Source organism: Colobus angolensis, unplaced genomic scaffold, assembly GCF_000951035.1.
Source record: "Colobus angolensis palliatus isolate OR3802 unplaced genomic scaffold, Cang.pa_1.0 Scaffold62, whole genome shotgun sequence".
In the NCBI taxonomy this organism is placed as follows: Eukaryota; Metazoa; Chordata; class Mammalia; order Primates; family Cercopithecidae; genus Colobus; species Colobus angolensis.
In genome coordinates this window covers 6,691,420-6,716,942 of record NW_012119821.1, presented here as the reverse complement: position 1 = coordinate 6,716,942, position 25,523 = coordinate 6,691,420, and the positions used below count along the sequence as shown (strand labels likewise).

The window sequence follows — 25,523 nt, the reverse complement described above, 5'->3', positions numbered from 1 at the left end:
ATGATTTGATCACAGCCTTAAACTGAAGCCATTCAATTCCTGATATTCAATGCTTTAAATATGCTATAAATTCAGTAACTTCTATTTATTCAGCTGCCTGAAATTATGAATCTTTTTTTTTAAATTAAAAGTTCAGTAAGGACCTTAATTAAAAGTTCAGTAAGCCTCATCGGATATGGGCTGCCAGGAGCAAGGAAAAGAACACCAGACTCAATTTGGGAGACCTGGGCCTGATTCCTGACACCACCATCAGTGGAGCAAGCACTGGCTATACCTCATTTGCATTAAGATGAGTTTTCTTCCTATTCATTATTTCTTCATTTTTCCTCTAAAAATAGGCAAAGCCATTTAACCTCTCTGTGCTTTTGTTTGCACATCTGTACCATAAGAATGACGTCACTTATTTAACAAGGTTGTTATAATGATGAAATGAGTAAAGAACATGATGGAACACAGAAAATCATGAGGTTCCCCTCATCACTTTTCCAAATATAATCATGATGAAGGCCAGATTGTCCCAGATTGTTTAAGAGTGTCTATTTGGAGGCCCTAAATGCTGGCTCTATAAATATTCCAGATAGGTGTGGCAATTTAATGTGTGTGGTCTAGCAATGGAAAAGGAAAACAAAAGGGCTGAATTTCTTTCCTGTGCTCAGGTGAATGGGGTCAACATGGAAACAGCATGAGAGGGACCACGGAAGGGATTCACCAGGAAGAAGAGGAAAGGCAAGCTGAGGTGGTCAGGATGGCACGACATCATGTCTGACCAAGGCATCCTCAGCCTTCCTTCAGAAAAGCAGCAGAAGGAAAAAGGGATCAAAAATCACAGTGTGGAACTCAGGCTTGAAAGAAACCTTAGATGCTTTCTATTCTTTTTTTTTTGAGATGGAGTTTTGCTTTTGTCGCTTAGAGTGCAGTGGTGCAATCTCGGCTCACTGCAACCTCTGCCTCCCGGGTTCAAGCAATTCTCCTGCCTCAATCTCCCAAGTAGCGGGGATTACAAGCATGTGCCATCATGCGTGGCTAATTTTGTATTTTTAGTAGAGATGAGGGTTCATCATGTTAGCCAGGCTGGTCTCGAACTCCTGACCTCAGGTGATCCACCCAGCTCAGCCTCCCAAAGTGCTGGGATTACAGGCATGAGCCTCCGCACCCGGCCAGAGGTTGTTCAATCCTCTACCTGGCTGATGAAGCAATCTCTTGTCACATCACCGGCAACAGACATTCATCCAGAATTGCCTTGACAAACTTCATTACCAGAGACAGCCTCCTTGAAAAAACATATCCATCCTAACCGTTAGAAAGTTCCTCTGTATATCAAACTAAAATGCAAGTCTAAGGGCAGTAATTGTCAAATTATTTCCACTCTAACCACTGCCTTTACTCCTTACAGCAAGGAAATAATTTTGTGATGAGATAAACATAGGTTTTTAACTACATTTTATTTTCAACAACCTAGTGGAGACCCCTCACACTGGCTGGCTGATGTAGCTGAATTCAGTGTGAGACAGTTATGCAACTTTCCAGTGCTTGCCACACATCTGCTATTGATTATCGTGAGCATTCAGAAGCAAGAAGCTCTGCTCGAGATGCCCTGTGATAATCTTTCTCCTCAGTGTGCTCACTCCAGGGGCAGAAAACAATGCCAAGACAGATTGAGTGACGGGCCCTACTTGACTGCATTTGAACAGTTAAGAGCTTTATTTAAGTTTCTGAACAAAATTTGAAATGTGAAATGCACAAAGAAGACAAACGTAGTGTTCCATTTGTGGAATCTGGACCACAGACTCCTGGTCTGAGATCTATTTGAAAGTCTAACCGACTTCTAGTTGCCATAATTTGATTTTGGCATTGAGTTTCTGACATGGGTAGAATCTATTAACAATTGTGCCAACTGGTGACTGCTCAGGAGACAGAAAAGGCTGACATAGGCTTGCAGTTGAGAGTAGCCAAGGCTGACACTCAACAGAAAAACTCAGCAGGTGGTGAAAATGTGAACTGAAGCAGAACTTACCCAAACAGGACTTCAGGGAAAACGGGAGGTTATTTTTGCAGGTAGCAGTGAAAGGCATGCATCAGAAGTTTTTCCTCTTGAATAGATCAGGTTACAAAATTTAAGTTACTCAGCCTCTCCTTAAAGAAGAGCTGCAGAAATATGTACTAGTTTGGATTCACAAAGTTGTAGGCGTCATGAAAATGGATGCGTTTTTTGAGAAACTGCTCACCTGAACAATGTGCTGGCCTACCTAAAAAAGATAATATTAAGTCCATAAATTTCCTAGTAGAAACAGGAGATCTAAAATTCACTAACCTTTTCAATGGGAGGTCTGTTTCAACAGATATTTTACTACTGAACTGAGCAAAGCCCCATCATATGCCATTTAATTTTCTCAGTTTCAATGATGTACAGTCAGCCCACATCAGACAAAGAAATGATCTAAATGGGTACACTGGCTACCATTCTCCCTGATGATTTTATGCTGCGGAGTAAGCATGAGAAGGAGCTGGAAATTTGCTGTTCCCTCTCTCCCTCTAGTCTCTGTATGGACTTTTACACTGTGAGCATCTCACACACTGATGATGAATGTTGTGTTTAAGGCCATGTATTGTTTCACAGCAAAATGCCTCAAAGACAAGCTAACTCTAGTATCTGGTCTTAAAGAAATAGCAACCTGTTTCAATGCTAAGGAAACAGTGGGAGTAAATCTTATACTTAATAGGAGATGGTATATCAGTCTCCAACCTGGTAACTTCCTAAGAGGTTTTTTAAAAATACTACTGACCCCATACAATTTCCACTTTACACATTACTCGTACTCTTAACCAAACTGGCATCTTACAGTCTCATGTTAGAGTGATGTGGTCAAGAGTCACTGAAAAAGATACGATTTTAGCTCTGAGATCCCCAAATTATGTGCCGGTGTACCTCAGGGCACTATAGCAAAGTCACAGAGGTGTGCAGGATATTTTGTCTTTGAGGGAAACAAAGCAATACACAACATTTCTCATATGCTTGCATGAATGACTATTTCAAGCGAATTCACAGTTTAACATTATATTGTGTTATTTTCCTTTTGATGATGTCATTTCTTTGCAAAGCTAGGTTGTTGGTAGTTGCTGTGTTAAAGGCAAGTATTAGTTGAAAAGTGATGCGGAACAGGAAATTAGGGTATTGGGATTCAACCCAATTTCTAGGTTTGAGGGACTGTAATAAGTTTACTGCCTCACAGCACGAAATTCACCCTTCATTACCCACTATGTGAAGACGTAAAAGGGACCTTTACATATTTTTTCTTTTGTTAGCTGGTACCATTCTGAGCTTCATCAGTGGAGAGTACTGTAGAGATATTACAGAAAGAAGCAGTTTTACTTCCTGGTTCTGGTACACTCTTTCTGCACGCTGCTGCAAACATGCATCGCTCCTAGAGCATTCACACCTTCTCCAGCAACTGGCTCCTGCTGAACATGATGGTCAGCACCTTGCAGCCTCCAGCAGCTTCCACTGGCATCCCTCTTGGTTGCTTTTGCAGCAGAGTGCAACCAGTGAAAGACCTCCACGTGAATAGCTTTCCTCAGCATCTTACAGGGTAGATTTCTAGCAAGTTCTGCCAGTACAGCACCCCAGTGACTTCTCTGCCAGCCAGGGAACCACAGCAGGCCATGACATCTCCAGCAGGGTCTGGAGCAGAGAGAAGCATATGTTTGGGTGCTCTATCAGAGCACAGGTAGGGGCTGCTCCTTATATCTGCTATTCCTCTGTTATTTAAAGTTCTCTTTACTTCCTATTACCTAGTTCCCATTATAGTTAACTAGTTTTCTTTTTCTTAACAGTTTGTTTTCTTTTGTATTTTTAAAAAATTGTGGTAAAATACATACAGTATAAAATTTACCATCTTAATAATTTTAAATGTACAGTTCAGGAGCATTAAGTACATTCACATGGTTGTACAATCATCACCACTATCCATCTCTAGAACTTTTTTCATCTTGGAAAACTGAAACTCTGTACCCACTGAAGACTAATTCGCCATTCTCTGTGCCTGTCAGCCTCTGGCAACCACCATTCTACTTTTTGTCTCTGTAAATTTGACTACTCCAGGTAACTTACATAAGTGGAATTAAAGCGTATTTGTCTTTTTGTGATGGCTTATCTCACTTAACATAATATCCTCAAGGTTCATCCATATGGTAGCGGGTCAGACTTTCCTTCCTTTTTAAGGCTGGGTGATATTCCATTGTATGTGTATATCACAGTTTGTTTATACATTCTTCTGTAGATGGATAACTGGATTGCTACCGCCTTTTGGGTATTGGTTACAAATATCTCTTTGAGATGCCTTTTCAATTCTTTTGAGTATATACCCAGAAGTAAAATTGCTAAATCATATGGTAATTCTATTTTTAATTTTTTGAGGAACTGTCATATTATTTTCCTAGCTAATACTTCTTTAAGCTTTCCTTTAAATTATTGTGTACTTTATATTCTCATTAGACCCTGCCCAATATATGCAATGCCCAACAGGTATACACATTCCATTAAGAAATGAAGAGTAACATAAAAACATTATTTTTAAATATTTCAATATATATGTATTATGTTTCACAACTACAAAGTTATTAATACAGAAATACTAAGTTGTTTGGAACTAAGCACTTAACAAATGAAACTGCTAAGTATTTCTTTTGTCCTAGAAATGGCATGAAAAAAATTACTAAGACCACTAAATTACTGAGACCACTAAGGGTGCATGAGCCAAGAACATTTGGAAGGCTCTGCTCTAGCCTACATGTTTCCAGCTGCCATTAGGAACTGTCTGCTTGAATGGTTCCTTAGGCTCGCCCTATCTAGGGGTATCCCTGAAGGCACAGATGGGACCTTAATATTAATCGTACTTAATATTATCTCTCTTTATAATATTAAGTTTTTCTCACTTAGGAACTGGGGGCTACAAACCTTACAATTATCTTTGACGTATCCTGCTCTGTCTCCCCTTATTTCTAATCCTCACATCAAAATGACTGGCCTTTTTTTCTCTCCATTCCTGCAGCAGTCAGTAAAGTCATCATCTCTAGTTAGCATTGCCTAACAGATTTTAAGCTAGTTTCCCTTAAACAAGACCATGGGTTGAAAATTCAAATGCTCATTGACGCTAGAAATATGTTAATTCATACCTGCCACACAACAATTGGCTGCCCCAGTCCTTGTACCCATGAGGGCAACACCGATAGGACAGGCTGTGGGTGAGGCCCCATTCCCAGGATGCCAGCTATTACAGTGTGGATGTTTGTCCCTTCCAAGCCTCATGTTGAAATGTGATGGAGGTGGGGCCTGATAGGAGGTGTTTGGTTATGGGGGTGGATCCTTAATGAGTGGCTTGGTGCCCTCCCCGTGGTAATGAGTGAGTTCTTGCCCTATTCGTTCATGCGGGAGCTGGTTCATTAAAAGGGCCTGATACCTCCTCCCCTCTCTCTTGCTCCCTCTCTGTGTGACACATCTGCTCCTTCTTCACCTCTGCCATGAGGAAAAACTTCCTGAGGCCTCAACAGAAGCTAAGCAGATACTGGTGGCATGCTTGTACAGCCTGCAGAATCAGAAGCCAAATAAACCTCTTTTCTTTATAAATTACCCAGACTCAGGTTTTTCTTTTTGGCAATACAAAACAGACTAATACAACAGCTGAAATACCAACTTCTCTCTCCCAAAGAAAGCAACGGCAATGCAAGTGAGTGTGAATGATGCTACTAGAGGCAAAATCATGAATGTGCGCCCCCACACACGCGTAGATATGAGTGGTTTGAAAAGGAATCATTCAGAAATTTTTGACACTTGTTTTCATTAACTGGAAATTACTTGAGACCAACCTTATGATGAATCATGACACCCTGTGTGGCCACACAGTGGGGGCAGCTGCTGCTGGTCTATTTTTTCAGCTGTTATATCCTCTTTTTACCCCTCCCAAAGCCATACTCAGGTCCCAACTCCTCTTAAAAGCCTATTGAAGCCCACAGTGGACCTATACTTCTACAGTGAACTTGTGCTATACTTAAAGTTGATAATCTTGATGTTAGTTGTCTTCTGAGGCAGCTCCATAAGCTATTTAAAACACAAGACTATACCCTGCATTTGTTTGTTCTTTCCAGAGCGTACAATGCATGTTGGATACTTTCAAAGCACTATATAACTAATAAAATAATCATTTAATCATTTCATAATATTATGATAGCATATAAGAATAATCTTAATTTCCTCTTTCCCAAAAAGTACCTTACAAGAAACTGTGTACATAAACATCTGCTATCTTCAAAGAAAGAAAACAAGATAAGAAAATTTGCATGGCATCTGCAGAACCGAGGTTAGTAATTTTCGACAATCTATAAAACTATCAAGTTTACACAAGTTCTGTCAGAAAAGGAGCCAAGAAAAAAATAAATCTGACAGCTGCAAACCTTCTGTTTTACAGCGTGCACAGAATGGACGCACTTCCTTCGACATCCTCATAAACAGAGTGCTGAGCAAATGCAAACAACCCCGGTAGAAGTTCAGTGGACTCCAGGACTTAACTAATGGATTGTGCTTATCTTTACAGAGGCAACCTTACTAGCCACCTATCAACCCCATCACAATTGCTTTAGGAACCATTAATAAGATGGATTGAACAAAATTCCATTTCAGTTGATGGCATTTCCAGGGCAAGCAAGACACCAGCAGCGGCTGCCCACTGTAAAAGAGTAGCAGTCTCACCGTCCTGAGATTGGAAACTTTGTTTCCTTTAAGTTAAGAAGTAACATCCGGCACTGGACCACCTGAATATTTAGACTAATAAATCCCAGATGGGAATTCCAGACACCTCTTTACTAAAGACATGCTGGCGATAAACATTCTATCAAGCAAGTCTCCTAGGAGTGAGCTTCCCTTCAGAGACTGTTTTCATTTACAACATACTGTGTTTTCTAAAGCCAATTTGGGATCCCTCATTGCACAATGTGTAATTAATTTTGTCATCTGTTTTTTAATGGATGAAATTAATCTGTGCATGTAAAAAGGCAGCACCTTGGTTGTTCCTAATATGTTGTTGTTATTGGATCAGAGAAAGACAAAAGTATACTATTTGGCCATAGCCCCAAATTCTGAATCAGCATTCCACTATAGAACCCAACAATGTATGCATTTATATTAAGATATATCTTAATATCCTTAGAAATAATAAGCATGATTTATCAAGCACCTATTATGTGCTAAGTACAATCCTAGGCACATAATATAATATTACTCTTACTATGCATCAGCATAGCGGTGTTTTCTAGCTCATGAAGTACTGCTGCATACGTTGCCACTGACCCTCATAACAATCCTATAAGGAAGGTATCTTGGGAATTACTGACTCTGTTTGCTCCTGATAAGGATACAGATCCTCAGAGAAATTAAGTGGCTGGCCCATGGTCACCTAGCTAGGATTGAGTGTGAGCTGAGAGTAACTGTGGGTCTTCTGACCTCACTCCACACTATATTTTCTCTACACTATGGTGTCTCTGAACAGCACAAAATTATACTTCAAGGCAAATCTGCCATATGCCCTAAGAGAATAGGAAATAAGAGCCAGGTGGCCGGGCACGGTGGCTCATGCCTGTAATCTCAACACTTTGGGAGGCCAAGGTGGGTGGATCACTGAGATCAGGAGTTCGAGACCAGCCTGGCCAACATGGTGAAACACCGTCTCTACTAAAAGTACAAAATTAGCTGGGTGTGGTGTCGCATGTCTGTAATCCCAGCTACTCAGGAGGCTGAGGCAGGAGAAGTGCTTGAACCAGGGAGGCAGAGGTTGCCGTGAGCTGAGATCACGCCACCGCACTCCAGCCTGGGCAACAAGAGTGAAACTCCGTCTCAAAAATAAATAAATAAATAAAGCTGGGTGTGGTGGCTCATGCCTATAATCCCAGCTATTTGGGAGACTGAGGTGGGAGGAACACTTGAGTCCTGGAGTTTGAGACCAGCCTGGGCAACATAGCAAGACCCCATGCAAAAAAAGAGAAGGGGTCAGGCAATAACAGAAGTAAGGGAAGTCAGAGGGTAGTCCTGATTGGGAAGCTCTGAGCTTGGTTGACTGAGGAAAGAGGGAGGCAGACATTAATAGAAAAGGGGAAGTCCAGCGGAGGAACAGGTGTGGCCAAGGGGGAGGGCAAGGAGCTCCACTTCACACATCTGAGCCTGAGGTCTCAGCGGGGTAACTGATGTGGGACGAGCTTGAACATCTTCTATCAGATCTGTTTCTCATATAACCAGAGCTCTTCCAGGGAGCACTGGGTCTGCTATAAAGTCCACAGTCTTCAATGAAAATATTTCTAAAACAGATTACGTAGAACATCTACTCTTAACTACACGAAAGCTATAGAACATACTTTTAAAAAAAGACTGTTGTTAATCACACTGTTTTATGACATACATATGAACCTACATTTGCTCACTAAATCTGCCTAATAAAGTTGTGCTTTTTCATTGCCCTTACACCCAGTTAACAATTTCTGCCCAATTTCAAGAGATAAGATGCATGTGATCAGGATTCCACATTATTTTTAAATGCTCTAGAAAGCCTGTCCCCATACGTGGTAGATCGACAGAATAGATGTAACTCCCTGAATATAACAGAGTCTGGTTTTCAGAGGTAAGGGAAGGGACCTTGCATTCTAAAATCTGAAAAGTAAAATCGCATATAGTGAAAACTACTTTTAAAATTATTTAAATGATCCAGAAAATTCAGTACTGTCTACATGATTTTGAATATACACAATACTATATCAGTTTCTCTAACTGTTAGTCTATGTTTCTCTATAGTGGTCAGTCAGATATTCAAGTTCTCCCTTCATAATGATGATCAATTCATTATAGCCCACTTGCCTGGTCTTCTGAACCATGTGCTTCCCATTCTGCTGATGGTCAGGATCCTTAAAACTCATCCACTTCACACATTTTATGAACAGGTAGCGGTTACTTGTTCAACATAAGCAATGCAGAGTTCCTGCCTGGTAATGAAGTGGCTCAATATGAATGGGCAGGATTTCCTGACAACTGTCTTCTTCCTCAGGGCCGGATGTCACTTTTTATTGACAGCATCTAACATCCCCTCTACAGTTTCTAATTGGAGGTGTACGGGAACTAAGGAGAATCAAAGGTTGTGAAGGAAACCAGGGATTCATCGTCTACTCTAGAGGAACCTGTAGATGTCACTGTTCAGATGTCATCTTTATTTATGTACTTGTTAATTTCACAAACATTTGTTGGGCACCTACCACATACAGGTACAAGGTAAATGATGTAGATACAACAGCCATGATATCTGCCCTCCAGAGCCAGTCATGGGTGAGGGTGGGGAAGGGGCTGGAAGAGGAAACATATAGCATACTAATTGAAATATAGTACAGTAAGTTTAGTAGTGGAAAGGCAGGAGGTGTTATGAAAGCTCACAGGAGAAGTACTTCACTCAGGCCTGAGGGAAGAAGTCGTGAAGGAAGTGTTCCTGAAAGAAGTGACCACCAGCCAAAGAAGGGGAAGAGAAGGAGAAAAGAAAGAAAAACGCCCCCAGGTAGAGAATAACTGGTCAGAAGTTAAGGCTGAAGACCAACGGCTATGATGGTTGGGTGACCACTGGAGATTCTTTGAGAAAGAAAACGTAGTAAAATGACTAGAGATAGCAGCCAAATTGCAAGAGGCTGCAGGATGATCTGGTGTTGAGAAAGCAGAGACAGCACTGGTGGACTATTCATTCAAGAAGTTTTCCTGAAGGTAGTAAGTTGAAAGAGTACCCTGAGGAGAAAGCATTATCAAAAAGCCCCCACAAATCTAGCACAGCTTTAAGTGGCTTTGAGGAAGGAATATGACATTCCCATAACTCTCCCATTGGCCAATACCAAACACAGGGAAGCAGGGTGACATCTAGCTCTTACAAAAACGCATTTGCAAGAATTTGTGTGGACTCTGACATGAGTTTGAATAATGCAAATTTAAAAAGATAAAGTCAAAACCTTCTTCATGTTCAGTGGCTGGTGCTGGTTCCACAGCTCTAACCTAAAGGGGACAACACAAGGTGTTATCTCTGAGGGGCTACCAAAGCCCAGATTATGCTCTTAGCAGTACAGGAAATACTCTCATTAGAAGGGTGATACCTTCGGTTAAACTCTGATTTTCTGTTCTACCATCAGGCTCTTTTAAAAACACAAACATCCCTTGGAGGAAAAGCCGGTGGATGACTAACAGCTAAGAGTAAAGAATTCACTCATTTCTTTGTTCCTTCCCTTCAGAGATGAGGACTAGAGGGCACCCCAGATAGGAAACAGAGATACAGAAATTAAGGTTGTTAGAAGGGTTGGGAGGAGAATGAACACAAACTGGTCCCATTCCCAGTTCTGCCCTGGCCACTAACCCCATGCCTGCCTAAGACCAAGAAGACAAAGAAGACGGAATATACCCAGTAGACAACTTGCAAAGCAGAAGTGAGAGTTTCAAATGCTTAGGGTTCCTTATCTTCAGTGATGCAAAATTTTTTAAATGATTTAAAATCCTCAGAACTGTTTTGATTCAGATTTCCATCTCTACTTCTCTAAACAGATTCTGCCTCTAAAGGCCAGGAACCAAAAAAAAAAAAAAAAAATGACTTCCATGAAGATATGATTTCTTTTGATGTGCTTCCAAGCTGTGGGTGAAAATTTTGGTGGCACTCTTATCCCAGAGATAGCCAGTCTTCTCCTCTAAGGTAAAAGCTGAAATCAATTCTATAAATGAAATTATAAAAGGCTCACATCCATAAATACAGTATCTCTGAGACTGAGTAAACATAGCAGTGATAGCTGAAGTCAGTTGGCTTATAGCCCAAGGATTGTAAGCTGGTAGCCCTTGGGACTGAATCCAGCTCATGTAGTTTGTTTGTCTGCTTGTTTAAGTTTTTCAACTGAACTTCAGTGCCTTTAGATGAGACCTATTGTTTCTAAATTTACCACAGGTCTCACGACCTGAGATTGTTCACATAGGGCACTATTTACACATTCATATTACTTGCCTGGTTCCTGTGGACATTTGAGTTTGGGACCATTGACTTATATAGACTAACATTAAAAACAAATAATCGACCTCTTGCTTATGTGGAGTTCTGGTGCTAACTGTTTCAGAGCAGAGCGCTGGAAGGTTATCGAGCAACAGGATCACTACAAAACAATAAACCACAACAGTGTGCAACACCACCGTAATCAGCTTAAAAAAGAAAAAAAAAAAAGCAGGAGACCAAAAACAGCAGTGAAGCTCACCAGCCCTGAATAAAATGTGTCTAGAGCTTTGAAACCACCTTACAACAGAAGTACCTGCCAGGAGTCACTGAGTTTCCTTCATGTGCACCACTTCTACAGTACCTCGACATCTGGATGTCCCAGAACACAAGTCTGGCAGCCAATATCCAATTCTGGCTTGGCAAAGGAAATGATTCCTCTATTCGGTGAACTGAGGCCATAAATGCACTATCTGTGGTATTCAACTAAAAATACTCAACTTGGAGCAATTCAAACCACACTCAGCCAGTCCAGCCACTTGGTGGCTATTTAAGACATCTGCAGCACATACCACAGAACGTGTGCCATCACTTGTCTGTTCATATGTCCGGATACGGAGGACCAAAGTCCACACTCCTACCCCGCCTCAGCTCTCCATGACATTTCCTGCCACACCCTGCCCAGAACCCAAGAATCAGAAAGCTAATGCTCAAAGGAAGGTTTTGAGGTTGTCTTATTCAATGTCCCCGTTCCTCAAACTTGTTCACAAATGAGAAAATAGCCCCAGCAAGTTCATATGATGAGTACCTTAAGAGGAACTATTAATAGAATTAAATCTCCAGGACCTCCATGGTGGCCTGAGGAGCTCAGGGCTCCTTTCTGCAACCAACCTCCTGGGAGCAGGGCATGCCTTCTGGCACAGTGGTCCTCTGCAGCCTAGCTCAATGTTCCTGAATCGAATTGCTATGACCCACATGGGCAGTCTAGCTCACTCAAGTTCCTGTTAGGGTTTGGGTGAAAGGCCCCTGGTAATAAAGGGTTCCTCTGCTCTGGCTTGTATTTCCATACATTTCATGTGCTGGGGAAGATTGGCTGGCTAGGGACAATGCTCTGGAGTTTGGAATCCTATACTCCAGCCACAGATTTCATCTAAAAGATAAACGGCTACCTCTTCTGCTCCAACTGACTTACCACGAGGTGGTATTTTCTTGTGTCACTGTGACTTTCGTTTTCACCAGCCTTCTGAATGTTGCCCCAGCCCCTTCCCCTGCTCTAGACAGCCATCCTCCTGGAGGACTCATCTAGAGAAAACTAAATGAAACTCTCTATGACTGATTGCCCCATTTCATTTACTTGTGTGTAGCTTCCAAAGCTTTACATTATCCACAGCCCATTTATTTCCATTAAAATAGATAAAATAATTAATCAAAAATGGTGATTAAGGTCATAGCTATGAAATGTTAAGGCCATTCTTTGCAGAAACATATGGCCTTATTAAACCATTTTTAAACAAAAATTATATTAGACTTCAGTGTTTTATCAGAGCATATAATTACCATAGATTGAAGAGCTGTCTATAATTAATTTTCTCCACTTCTTATTCTCATTGTTCAACTTACCAGACCTACTAGTACCCTGGTGATGCTTTATCGACCTCTGAGAATCCCTTTGTGATCTGTAGTGCTACTATGGTTCACAAAATCTGTGTTCTTGCTCTCCCTGATAGGATCTGACATTGGTCATCAGGGGTTGGCAATCCCATACACAGGGCCCTATTTACTACATGCCATAGCCAGTCACCAAATTAGAGAAACTCAGTAAAAAACAAAACAAAACAAACAAACAAACAAAACACCGTAAGAGGAGACCTGTGTAGTAGACATCGTGGCTGACCCAACATCATGTCCATTTCTCTCTCCCTGGGTAGCAATCCTGACTATTTTCAATAAATCACAGAAATCCCGTACCCCCTTGCCATAGAGTGACGGGTTTAGGCAACCCAAGCCTAAGCCAATCATCACAGCAGATGCCATAGTCAATAAACTGGTCATTGAGACATCAGAAATTTGTTGGGGCTTCTGGAAAAAGTGGCTTGCTTCTCTGACACGACCACAAGAAGCCAGTTCTCTCTCTCCTTCTGGGCAGTGTATGGTGGATATGAAGTCTAGAATTGCTGTAGAATTTTATCAACATCAGAGAAGGCAATTCAGGATGAAGCTCAATCAGAGAAGGCAGAAAAATGGGGCCTTTTGTTTTAAGAGACAGGGTCTTGCTCTATTGTCCAGGCTGAAGTGCAGTGGCACAATCATAGCTCAGTGCAGCCTCAAATTCCTGGGCTCGAGACATCCTCCCGCCTAAGCTCCCTGAGTAGCTGAGACTACAGGTACACACCACCATGCCAGACTAATTCTTTTTTATTTTTTGTAGATAGAGAGTCTCAGTCTCATGATGTTGCCCAAGCTAGAAAATAGGTTCTTGACTTCACTGAACTGCTAAATCAAAACTTTGTTCCAGTTATGTGAGCCAACAAAAAAATACCTTTCGTATGAACAAATCTAACCTGGGGTTTCTCTTTCTTGTACAGTAAAAGCCACAATGGATGTAATATCCTGGGCAGCTAAGGAGGAATAGTGCATGAAAATTTCTAATCTTGCTGCTGGCTTTACAACATTCCCAACATCTGAAGGACAGTGGGTGAAGGAGCCCAAGGATGCACAGCTGATCAATGCTTTTGCCCATTTCCTCAAGCCTACTGTCCAACAAAGGCCAGAGGATAGCCCGAAAGCCTCCTCTCCAGCAGGGCCATGTCTGGCCTGTCTGGTGACAGTGATAACAGAGAGCAGAGTCCCAAGGCTGGGGAAAAGTGGGTGGATGCTAAGACACCACAGAGGCACAGATGGAGTAGGGGGTCTGTAAGGCAGGAACTGAGTCCCTGATCTTCCTCCCCGACTCACAGCTTGGTGCTGCCCCACCCTCCCTAATGGCACTTCCTGATACACCCCATGTGAGAATATCTTTGTCATATTGGGGGTGGCTGCCTGCCTGACAGGAGCAAAAAGGACAAGACTTGTAGGGTGGGACAAGGTGCTGAGAAGGTGTGTGTGTGTCAAAGCTCCAGATTCCAATCTGGAATAAGGAGCCAGGAATGAGGAGGTCAGGTCTGCTCCGGGATCTCTCCCAGGAGCTGAAGGTGTGGTGAGGAGCTCAGGGGCACACGTGGTGAAGGGGAAGAACATTATTCAGCAGTTAGCAGGAGAGAGGCAAATCAGTGGAAAGCCCTGGCCTATTAAGGTCTGGCCAGATTTTTGTCTTAGAATATGCTCAAAGTCCACTTGCGGCTCCGCAGACAGCAAATCGCATTTCTGCACTTCCACTCGGCAGTCTTACAGCTGAGATGCTGAATTCCAACACAAAGACTTTCTGGAAGCTGGGGAAATCAGTTAGAGTGTTAATGAGGCTTTTTTTGTGGCAACTTCGAGCACTCTCCTTCTCCATCTCCCACATGCAGCAAATGCTGTAATGCTCCGGTTTAGATGGTAAACAGGAACTGCAGAAATGCTTCTTGTCAAGCTTTCTTATGGCCTACTGCTCATAGCAGTCCCCCATTCATATCTGCATTTCTGCATGTGCTTTGTTGTCCTATTAGCTTTGACATTTTTTATTTTTATTTTTTTTCTGGCTGCTAACTCCCAAGCACATGACCCTGAGTTTTGATAACGAAATTACCTCCAGCAAGCACTCATTCTTAGCTTCTCATCAAATCCAGCTCAGATAGCTCCCTGAGGAACACCACTCTCCTAAAAATAGAAACCAAAAGACCTCTGTGGTCTTTTATGCCCTCAGGTTCTAGTGACAGACAATTTTACTGAAAGGAGAAATGATACCAAAGGATGCAAATCAATGCTAACCCTAATGGCTCAAGCTGGTGGGATATCAAGCTCATTTATAGCCAACACATACAGATAAACATGAAATCACTTTGGTTGGCAAAAAAGAAATAGTGCTATACAAACAAATGTGAGTGCAAGATATGATGATCAGGTAAATCTCATATAGTCTAGAATGGGAGCTCTGCTATAAGAGGAAGGGTAAGAATGAGACAAGAGAATTCAGGATGAGTTCTCTCCACAAGCAAATTATTTCATGTCACTTTGTCCACTGGATACAGGCTAGGCGACGATTAAACAAGAGGAGACAATGCAGATGACAACACGAAGTCATTTTCTTCTATACTTAGCACTGGTCTGACCTTCATCATAAAGTGGTATTAGAGGATTTGGCCTGTGTCCAGAGGACAGCGGTCATAAGATCTAAAGGAGATAGAAGGGGGAAAAAGGGCTTGAGCTTGTTCAAAGTAAAACAAGAAGACAATGAGTATTGGGCCAAAATGGTCCAGGTTAAGCTGTATTTGGTGGCGCGTTCACATTCTCTCCTCAACTACTAATCCTGTTTTCAAATTAATTTTAAATAACATTTAATATTCAGTCTTACTAACTTTCAGGGTGAGGGGGTAATACTGAGAATGGTGACCAAACTTCTTAGGACTGTAGAAATTTTATTTTATGTTTATTATATCCAAATAGCTTAAAAATGAATGCAAATAAGAAATACAGGAGGCCTTACGAGACTGCACAGCTAACAGACACTGGGAAAATCCGAAGGATTTATCTCCATAGCAAAACAAAGGAAGGCAATATTCGGCAGAGTATTCCTCTGAAATAAGAGGTCTGAGCCTTTCTGTGTTTGCTATGAGGCCTCTATAGGTAGATAGGGATACAGCAGGGGAACAACTAAGATGGACCATGTTGAAATACAGCTGCTGGAGGAGCCCACAGCACTTTTCTTCCTCTCAGACCACTGCACTTGGAAGTCTGCACCTGCACGTGGCTATGTATCCCCAGGGCAGGCAGGGTGGCCGGAAGAGTGCCAGAGGCAGGAGGCAGGTTTTCATCCCAGCTCTCGCACCATGAGGCTGGATGATCACGGATACCTGCCTTGATTTCTTTGGCCTACATTGCATTTGTAAATGAGAAGACTGGACTAAATCAAATGGTTTCTCATCTCATGCCCAGTGCAAGTCAAATTCATTACAACTGTCCACAAGGCCCCAATATCTAGCCCCTCACCACCTCTCTGACTCATCTCTCTCCCTCCCTTAAGCTTCTGTACTGTTTCTGGAACACATCAGGCCCATTCTCACCTCAGGGCCTTTGCGGTCGCTTGTCCTCTGTCTGGAAAGTTCTTCCCCCAGGATATTCACATCTGGCTTCCTCACACTTCTCAGGTGAATCTAATATCAATCACATTCTCAGTGAGGATTCATTCACAATTGCAACCACAATTACCTGCCTCTACCCCCTCACCCACTGCAACAACCCCTATTTCCCTCTTCAGCTTGAAAATACTTTTTTCTACTTAGCACTTGGTTCTCCACTTACTATATAGTTTACTTATTTATTTTGTTGATGTTTATTGCCCCCACCTAGAATATCAGCTCTCCAACAGCAGGGATTTCTATCTGCTTTGTTCACTGCCTTAGTACCTGGAAGGTGCCTGGGACATAATTCAAGAAGTATTTGCTGAATAGATACATCCATGGATGGCTAGACGGGAGCGCAGAAGGATTACAGACCTTTACAGTGTCTTCAGTCTGGGGTCTGTGGGCTGTGGTGCTTATGGTCAGAGGGCTCTCTCTGCCACTGGGATGGACTCTGTAACCGCATGACAAAAACAAGCCCGCCCAGGTGAAACATAAAGGGCCCAGAGCCAGATGTGGTACGCTTCCACTCCACTGCAGAACCTCCCAAGCACCGCTTCCTGCTCGCTCCATGCCTTAAGCTAATGGACATGTACACCCAGCACTCTCAGCAGTCACACTCTGGACTCCAGACATTGTCTATGAGAAATTCCTTATATTAGCGTTCAGTTCTACATTTCCAGAAACTAAATTAATGTCATCTGGGGAGAGCATAGTTACACCCACCTCCTCTCTCTCATTCTTCATTTAAAATCCCTAGGTAAAAGAGAAGTAAGTTTCCCTATTGCCAAAAGATCACACTAGAGTTTATCCTGAAGTGGGAAAAGGTGGTGATGCTCCCACAGGCAATTCAGCCAGTTCCACTAGATGGCAACATGGTCAGGATGTGCTGATATCCAAGTGTGAAATTTACCAGGAACAGAATAGACAAGCTCCTACGTGCCACTGTGCCACTCTGTCGCTATGGTTCTCAGCTCGGCGTGCACAACCTTGCCTCCCCTTCACTTCTAGCCTGGCTATTTTCAACCACTAATTTACAGTTGGTTCTCAAATGGTTCATGCTTACCCTTGAATGCTTATGACTTAATCACTCCAGCCTTGGAAGCTTTATGTATACGTCTTTCTGCCAAAGTATGCTACCTACCCTCACTTTGGAACTCTACCCAAAACTCACTTCTTCCACAAAACCCTCCCAAGCAAAGCTGGCTCTGATCTCAACTGTATATATGCAATGACATACAGTCACAGACACATAACCATTTTTTTTTTTTTTGAGACAGAATCTCACTCTGTCGCCAGGCTGGAGTGCAGCGGCACGATTCTTGGCTTACTGAAATCTCCGCCTCCTGGGTTCAAGCGACTGTCCTGCCTCAGACTCTCGAGTACACACAAACACACACACACACAGACACACACACACACGACAGGATCACATGCACAGCTCTAGGCATCTAGTAGACGAATGTACATTTACTATAAATGATATGCAGGTGACCACATTCCATACAAGAGAAGTCAGGACTCTATGAAATAATATTTATTGGCTGCCAAGGGTTCAATAATGGACCAAAAGACCAGATATACCAACACCCATCTATGTCTTCCAAGTTCTAGTTTTTTCCTAGTATTAAATTTAAGCTCCAAAAAATCTGTTGAGCAGACCAATTTTAAGTAAACCTAAGCAAATATTATACATTAACTTGAACAAAAGTGTATATATACCAATATAACTTTAAGGGCTATTTAAAACACTCTATTCCAATCCTTGATAACTTTTTCAATTTACTTTAAAAATAAAATTTTACTTAAAAGTCTACTTGTGAAACATTAAGTATGGCTAAAAACAAACCTAGGGTGTTATTTTAAAAGTACAAAATGCTTTATATGTAAGGTAAGTTTTTTTTTTTTTTTTTTTTTGGTTGTTAGAGAAAATGGCAACAGCAATATTCAAACAATTATCCAATGAGATAATAGAAATAAACACCCTTGTGTTTACGGGTTGCCCCACGGTGTTACCGCTGCTGCCAGACCACTGGGAACCAGAGGTGTCCCGCAGTTAATAAATGCATGGAAAATGTAAAAGAGAAACTCTGGGTGAAAAAGCCATCCAATGTTTTCAGAGTCCCATCTCTGAAACATTTCAAACCTTTATCTTTTACAAATGAAACTGCTACATGCAAACTTCAAATGCCATTTTTCTACCCACAGTACTCATACCTCCCTCAGCTTAACACAGGTTCCTCAAACCCAGAGCCACAGCAAAACAAAACAGTGATTTGTTGAACACGGTAGCTCTAAAGCCACGACCAGACATTATTTCCTTGAAGAAAGCAATACCATGTTAGTCATCTGAACATTTTATCAGATTTCAACAAAGACATTACATCTAAACATATTCTGAGGGCCGTTTTAACTCACCTAGTTTCAGCATTTTCTCCCCGTATACAATCAGAAGGACAACTTCACAGTATCTTGGTAGTCACACAGACTTGAGGAATGCACGCGACCACCCTGTTGACGTGTACACTATGGCACCTGCATCACCTTCAGGGAGACTCAGTCCTTCTCGAGAATAATTCAAAATAATTTATACTATCCTTTTGAAAAATGTACCATAAGTTTACTACATACACGCACAGAAGGCACTGGTCAACAGTCACTTTGAAAGTTGTCTTGCTTGTTATTCTGGGAGCCAGGTGTCGTCACTTGTAGTGGAATGCACTATGTAGCCTTTAATTGTGAGTCCAGAGAGGTCTCCACATTCACAACAGGGATGGACTGGTTGCTGCCTGCACTTGCTCCCTGTAAACTACAGCTACCTAGAAATGCAAGATTACCTGTGACAAGCAAACAGGAGTATATTCAAAATCAAGCAGAAACAGGAAGTCTAACGTTTCAACATGCTAGAAAAAAGAAACAGATACTTAGGCCAAAAAAAAAAACAAAACAAAAAAACTAAAAAAAACAGGGAGAGGCCCCATTCGCAGATGCCTGAAAAAAAGAAAATTAAAAAAAACACCTCGTTCCTACCTGTATAAACATGAACGTCTATTAATAATACGTATTGCTCAGAGGTGTTTCTGTTCTCAGGAGAACTAGAGAAGACAGTTTGGACAACACTGCTACTTAAAATCATTCATCTTTTGCTTTGGAAGACTATATGAGGTTTTCGTAATGAATGTAAGTGTGAGTGTATCCAGGCATACACAATACACACATACACATACGTGCATAAATACAATCTAATAGTTTCTTTAGCAGCCTGTTTATTTACCTGGGCATTTGGCAGTCACTGCCACCCACAAATCTTTCCTTATCCACTCCCCCAAGTAAGATTCTGCCAGTCCTATGAGATCCACCTCAAGTGCACTACTTCTAAGAAGGCTTTTCTGGGTGACCCCAATTAGGTATGTATGATCTCAACCTCTTCCTTTAGCCCCTACTGCACCTTGGTTGACCTTTCTTGGTAAACACTTTTGGTATCTATCACAGCTGTCCTTATATTATCTTTGGTTGTTTATGTATCTTACTCTCCCTATATGGTAAGCTTCTTGATTTTACTTTTATACTCTGTAACAATAACACTCTGCCTTGAATATACCAGGCACCTGGCAAAAAAAGTGGAAGACAGACAAACTCTCCAAAGCCTGTTTCACAGTCTCTTTATGCCACTTTCTGGTTGTGTAGATGTGCAAGTTATTTAACACTCCTGAGCAATCGATTTTGCACTTCTTAAGATGAGAATAACATCATCAAATTCACAGAATTGCTATTAAGATTTAAAGAGAACCACGTGAAGCAAATAACATATTGCCTGATGCACATAGAGTTCTCAAGCGGTAATGAGCATTATTACTGACCTAAATTAAAATCAAATGCCCAATACTAATTTGGGAAGGAGGCCAAAAGAGATACCAAATCAACATCAGTTTACAAACATATCTCTACATTTCTTATTTTCTTTGGCCTACATTATCATGTGACTAACTCAGAGCGATATGACACTGATACCTTAGAAACCATATTTTTGTGTTCTTTTGGGTTATCTCCCCAAATTCTGACTGGTCTTTCATGCCATGTAAACTTCATCAGGGACTAAGGGTCAAAGAAGATGTCAAGCAAAAGCTCTTCCTGGAAGTGCAGGACTCTAAATCACAAGGACTTCCCAGGCCGTGACTCACTGGCAATTCCAAAGGTAAGTTACAAAGAGCAGAAATACCGCATCTCAACAGAGAAACAGGCCTCTCACATTTCCCTAAAATGTGACCTCGGTCGTGGCCGCGTGGCTGGGTGGTCACCAGAAACCACTCTTTCCAGTCCTGCTGGGGGGAGGACGGGGCAGTGCAGTGAGGCTGCAGGAAGAGAGGGCTGGAGGAAGAATCCTGCAGTCCTACGTGAAAACAGCTGCCATCCTTACACATGCTCCAGGCCCAGTCGGGGAGGCACCAGCAAGGTGCCAACACCAGGCAAGGGCAGAGGAGGCTGCACATGGTAGCCTCATGTATCCAGTGGGCACCTCTACACCCAGCAGGAAACTCCTGTTTTTGGAGAGAGCTCTCCAAAAACAGGAGAACACAAAGCAAAGCATCTGCACAGGCATTTCCCTAAGACATCCTCTTCTCTCACTTGAGACTAGAGTGCCCAGGATGTCCCCCGATCTATTCAAAGTGTGCTGTTTAAACCAGTCCCAGCAGTTAGCATCCTGCTCATCCCACTATATTTGGGAAGAAAGAAGAGTCACAGACACAGGCTACAGAGCAGGGAGACTCGCAAGGAAGTATTTGTGAAGCAGTCAAACCTTACAGAATAGCCTTATGTTAAAAAAAAAAAAAAAAAGCTAATATCTCCTTGTAGATATGACTATGCACAGCACTTCCATGCTTCCATAGGACTTGTGAATTAAGACACTCTAGGTAGGTTTAGGGATCAACATTGTGATGGTCACCCAATGTGAATGCATCACCCATGCTTCAAGGCAAGGAGGAGAGAGCAGGCAGCCAGAACTTCCAGCCCTAGGAGCCCTGCCTGTGGCCTAGTGGCTGAAGAATCTGTCCAGGCCCAGCTTTGTGAAAGCAATTTGTGCTCAGGAATATAGGTGGCTCTTGACCTTTTTCTTGGTGAGCACAGCTCTGCAGCAGAAGCGCAGGGCTAATCTGTACCCCAATCCCTAACCCCCAGCCCCTGAGAGTGCAACTGCCACTGCCAGTCATGGAGGCACTCTGGAGTGTCACAATAACAGCAAATAAGCTGTCATTAGGGAAGTCTGCGGCCATCTTATCTGGTACTTTTCTCTATCTCTCTGCAAACACATGATGGCGGCCATGAGAAAATCAGATCCTTCTCTTCTGTGTGCGTGTGCTCCACACTATCTCAGCATCTCAGAGTAAGAGACTATCATTTACATCATTTCACTCTCTCCACACCCAGCGAAAGTGGGTGGGAATCCCAGTTTCCAAAGTGAGTGTCAGAGCAGAGAGGTTAAGCAGCATATTCAACAGGACCATGCACAATAGGGCAGGGCTGACAGGAGAGGCCATGAGGCCTGACCCCTACCCTCCCAGAACAATCTCTAGACACACATGCTCTCGCTGCCCTAGTTTCATCCACTGCTTGTCACATACCCCAAGAAAAATGTTTCCTTTATAGCTACCCACATCCTTATCAGCAGCACATTCAACAAATCATCAAAAGAGTGATGACATTTGTGTCTGCAAAAAAAAAAAAAAGATACTTTCATTTGTTTATTTCATCTAATTCTACAGCCTCAGACAGAACTGAAAATGTCTACAAAACACCTTGGCCTTTATGCTTTGGCATTCCCAGGACATTCCCTAATCCTTCGTGCTTAATGCCATGGCTGCCAAGATTAACTTCATTTTCTTTCTGTTCAACTTTTCTCTCTTCCCATCAGTCCTCTCTGTACCCTCCTCCATATGCTGAATCCCACCCATGCTAACTCTTTCAATGGCCTCCCTAAACCATGGTGCTAATCAGAGCTTCCCCCTTCTCTATTTAACTTACTCTTCTTTGTCTCTCTCCTCTTCTTCAAAGAGGAAAGAGTCATTGGTGAAGCAGGGAGGAAGGCAGGCTAAGAAGGAATTATTCCAGGAGACTTGGTGACTGAGATAAACAATATGCTCAGAAGCATTTTCCAGATGTTCTAACAGAGACGGCGGATGGTCAGACTCACTTCTCACATAAAGGAGGAGGCCTTGCATGGCACAGGATTTCCCCAACCTTGTCTAGACATGGCCTTGCATGGTCCATGTCTAGACAAGGCTGGGGAAATCCTGCTGCTAAGCACTTGGAGATGTCCACAGTGTGCATGGTGCTCTCACTGTGATCCACTCAGTCCTCGCCAAAACCCTGGGAGATGGGCATCATTATCCTTGGATTACAGATGCGGAAACCCAGCTCCATAAAGTTAACGTATCTGTTCAGCAGAATGCTGGGATATGAGCCTATGTCTGCTGGCCTTTTTCTCTTCATATCATATCGCAAAAGCATCCATGATTCACCAGACAGAAAGCACAAAAAGTAAACTGTATGGAAAATAGAAAGAACACCTTTCTATTTAATAGAAAGTCAAAAGACCTCCTAAGGCCAGGTAGAGTGATGAGTTAAGCAGTGTGAATAGCTGCTGCTGAGGGCCAGCACTGGGGCAGAGACTGCTCAGGTCTGTCATCACCACAGCTGCCATTCAGGCTGCCCACCCAAATGGGCTGCACAAAAGCTAAGTGTGGGAAGGTAGGCCTTTCTATCATGTAGTACTCGTTTCTATGTTTTAAGTATAAATTGTATAAAAATGTTATTGTTAGAAGCAAAAAAAGAAGACTGTCTTCTAATTTCTCTTAGAATCAAATAACTTGGGTGTTGGTAAGACCGCACATAGCATCTAACCTCATTTCACAAGTGAAGAAAACAAGGCCATCCAAGGAGGCTGAAAGGCATGCCCAGAATCCCACCACTAGCCGTGAGCGGCACAGCTGTGGCACTCACTGGGTCCTAAGCCTGCAGAATGAGCATCTACGTCTCTCTTCCTATGATTCATGCTCAAGTCTCTCTTCACACTTGCACCACCAATGAAAACACTAAATCAGCATTTAGAAAGCAAAGAAACACTGAGTGCTGGCTGCAATAAACATGCTGGCACTTGAATGTGGTTTATTCTCTACTGAACTGAATATAAACAGAGTCCTGACATTTTATAGCATTCTTCCATTGCAAAACCTCATGTAAAACTGAACATGATCCCTAGTAATAAAATACTAAACTAATTAAACTCTCAGTTTGCCAAGAAAAACTATCCAATTGTAAGGTATATTTCTCTGTAAATTTCTAGAAATTCTGGTTAATAAGGCAACATACGATATTTCCCAAGTTAAATTTCTCATCCTCCCTCCATCACCAACCTGTTATTTTTTTCTCTCTGTTTTAATCTCTCTGGCTCCCTTCACAACCTTGTCACTCAGTCATCACTGATTCCTCCCTTGGTTTGGGTGGTCACTTACTCACCAAGCTCTGCTGGCTTCTCATCTGTTCCTCTCCCATTTTCACTTCCATCTGCATTCTGTTAAACCTTCTTTTGCTTTTAAGGTAGCAGAAGGTGGTTGCTTGAAAAGACAACATTCCAGAGAATGGTAGCCAAGTACTTCTAATCTCCACCCCCTCTCTAGAGGACAGAGAGCTTTCTCATTATGTAGTTTTACTCATGTGGGTATTTTCAAACCAAATTTTTGTTTTGAAAAATAAGTTTCAAAAACTTTTCCAGGCTGGACGCAGTGGCTCATGCCTATAATCCCAGCACTTTGGGAGGCCAAGTTGTCCCTTGGAAGCAAGGGCAAGGGTCGAGGGTCAGAACTGCAGTGGGTGGCAAAGATGAGAAAGAGCTTTTCCACTCTATATATTTACATTCTGACTTTTGAACAATGTAAGTATATTGTCGTTCTAGATTATATTTTAAAATGTTTAGAAACTGCTCAGGTTCTTCCTTGGAAGCTATTTCAAGCCCAGCTGGGTTGATCTTCCTTATGGTCTGTTTCTTCCCTGCAGGGAGACCTGTTCCCTTTCTTTTCTTTCATCTTACTTCACTTAGCCAGACATTAATATATCTTCTCATACTTTCAAGAAGAAGTTTCTTTTCTTTTTTTGTGTGAGACGGAGTCTCGTTCTTTCGCCCAGGCTGGAGTGCAGTGGCGGGATCTCGGCTCACTGCAAGCTCTGCCTCCTGGGTTTATGCCATTCTCCTGCCTCAGCCTCCCGAGTAGCTGGGACTACAGGCGCCAGCCACCTGAAGTTTCTTTTCTTAAGCTCATGTATTATAATGTAACAGCTCAGAGTTGGACATATCTGAGTCCAAGTTAATCTCTGCCACTTACTGGATGACCTTGAGATAGTAACTTAATTTCTCTGGGCCTCAGTCACTTCATTTGTAAAATAAGTATAATAATAACCTCCTTCCTAGGGTTGCTGTAAAGCTTAAGTAAGATAACACGGCTGGGCATGGTGGCTCATGCCTGTAATCCCAGCACTTTGGGAGGCTGAGGTGGGTGGATCACCTGAGGCAAGGAGTTCGAGACCAGCCTGGCCAACATGGTGAAACCCCGTCTCCACTAAAAATACAAAAATTAGCCAGTTGTGGTAGTGGGCACCTGTGGTCCCAGCTACTTGGGAGGCTAAGGCGGGAGAATCGCTTGAGCCCAGGAGGCAGAGGTTGCAGTGAGCAGAGATTGTGCCACTGCACTCTAGCCTGGGCAACAGAGTGACACTCTGTCCCAAAAAACAAACAAAAACAAAAACAAAACAAAAAAACCTTTTTCAATTTAGACAGCAAGCAGAATTATAACATGTCTTGAGTACTTTCCCTTTGATTTTTTTCCCTAAGAAAAGCACACATCATTTTTGAATGTTTGTGGGGGAAATATGATATGTCACCCAGTTCTGGGCCTCTTCCCATTTGTACCCTGAGCCCACATGTTCATGTACTCCACAGTAAACACCCATCCGCCCCCATCTGCCTCAGGCTAACAACATGAACAAATTTACTCAACGACAAGGCTGGCGGCAAACCATTCCCAATGGGGGCCTGGGAACAGACATTTCCAGGAAACAACATCTCGTCAGACATTTCCAGGAAACAACATTTCCAGGAGGGAAAGGAGTTGGAGCCTCATTTCCCCTTTCCACAAATGCAGTCCTCTTCTTACAAAGGAGGAAGAGGCCATGGGAGCCCGAG

The 25,523-nt window shown here is 42.4% G+C and overlaps 1 protein-coding gene across 3 annotated transcripts in view; it reads right to left on the bottom strand.

Annotated features, from left to right (window-relative positions):
• The window catches only part of TNFAIP8 (tumor necrosis factor, alpha-induced protein 8), a 121,444-nt gene that overhangs the window by 43,729 nt on the left and 52,192 nt on the right, over positions 1-25,523 (bottom strand). Inside the window, exon 1 of one of the 3 annotated variants that reach the window (XM_011963679.1) lies at positions 18,707-19,339. The exons of the other annotated variants lie outside the window; for them this stretch is intronic. Coding sequence (XP_011819069.1) covers positions 18,707-18,719 — 13 coding nt within the window. The 5' untranslated portion in view covers positions 18,720-19,339. Of the gene's footprint in view, positions 1-18,706; positions 19,340-25,523 lie in introns of those variants that run through there. 3 annotated transcript variants of the gene reach the window in all.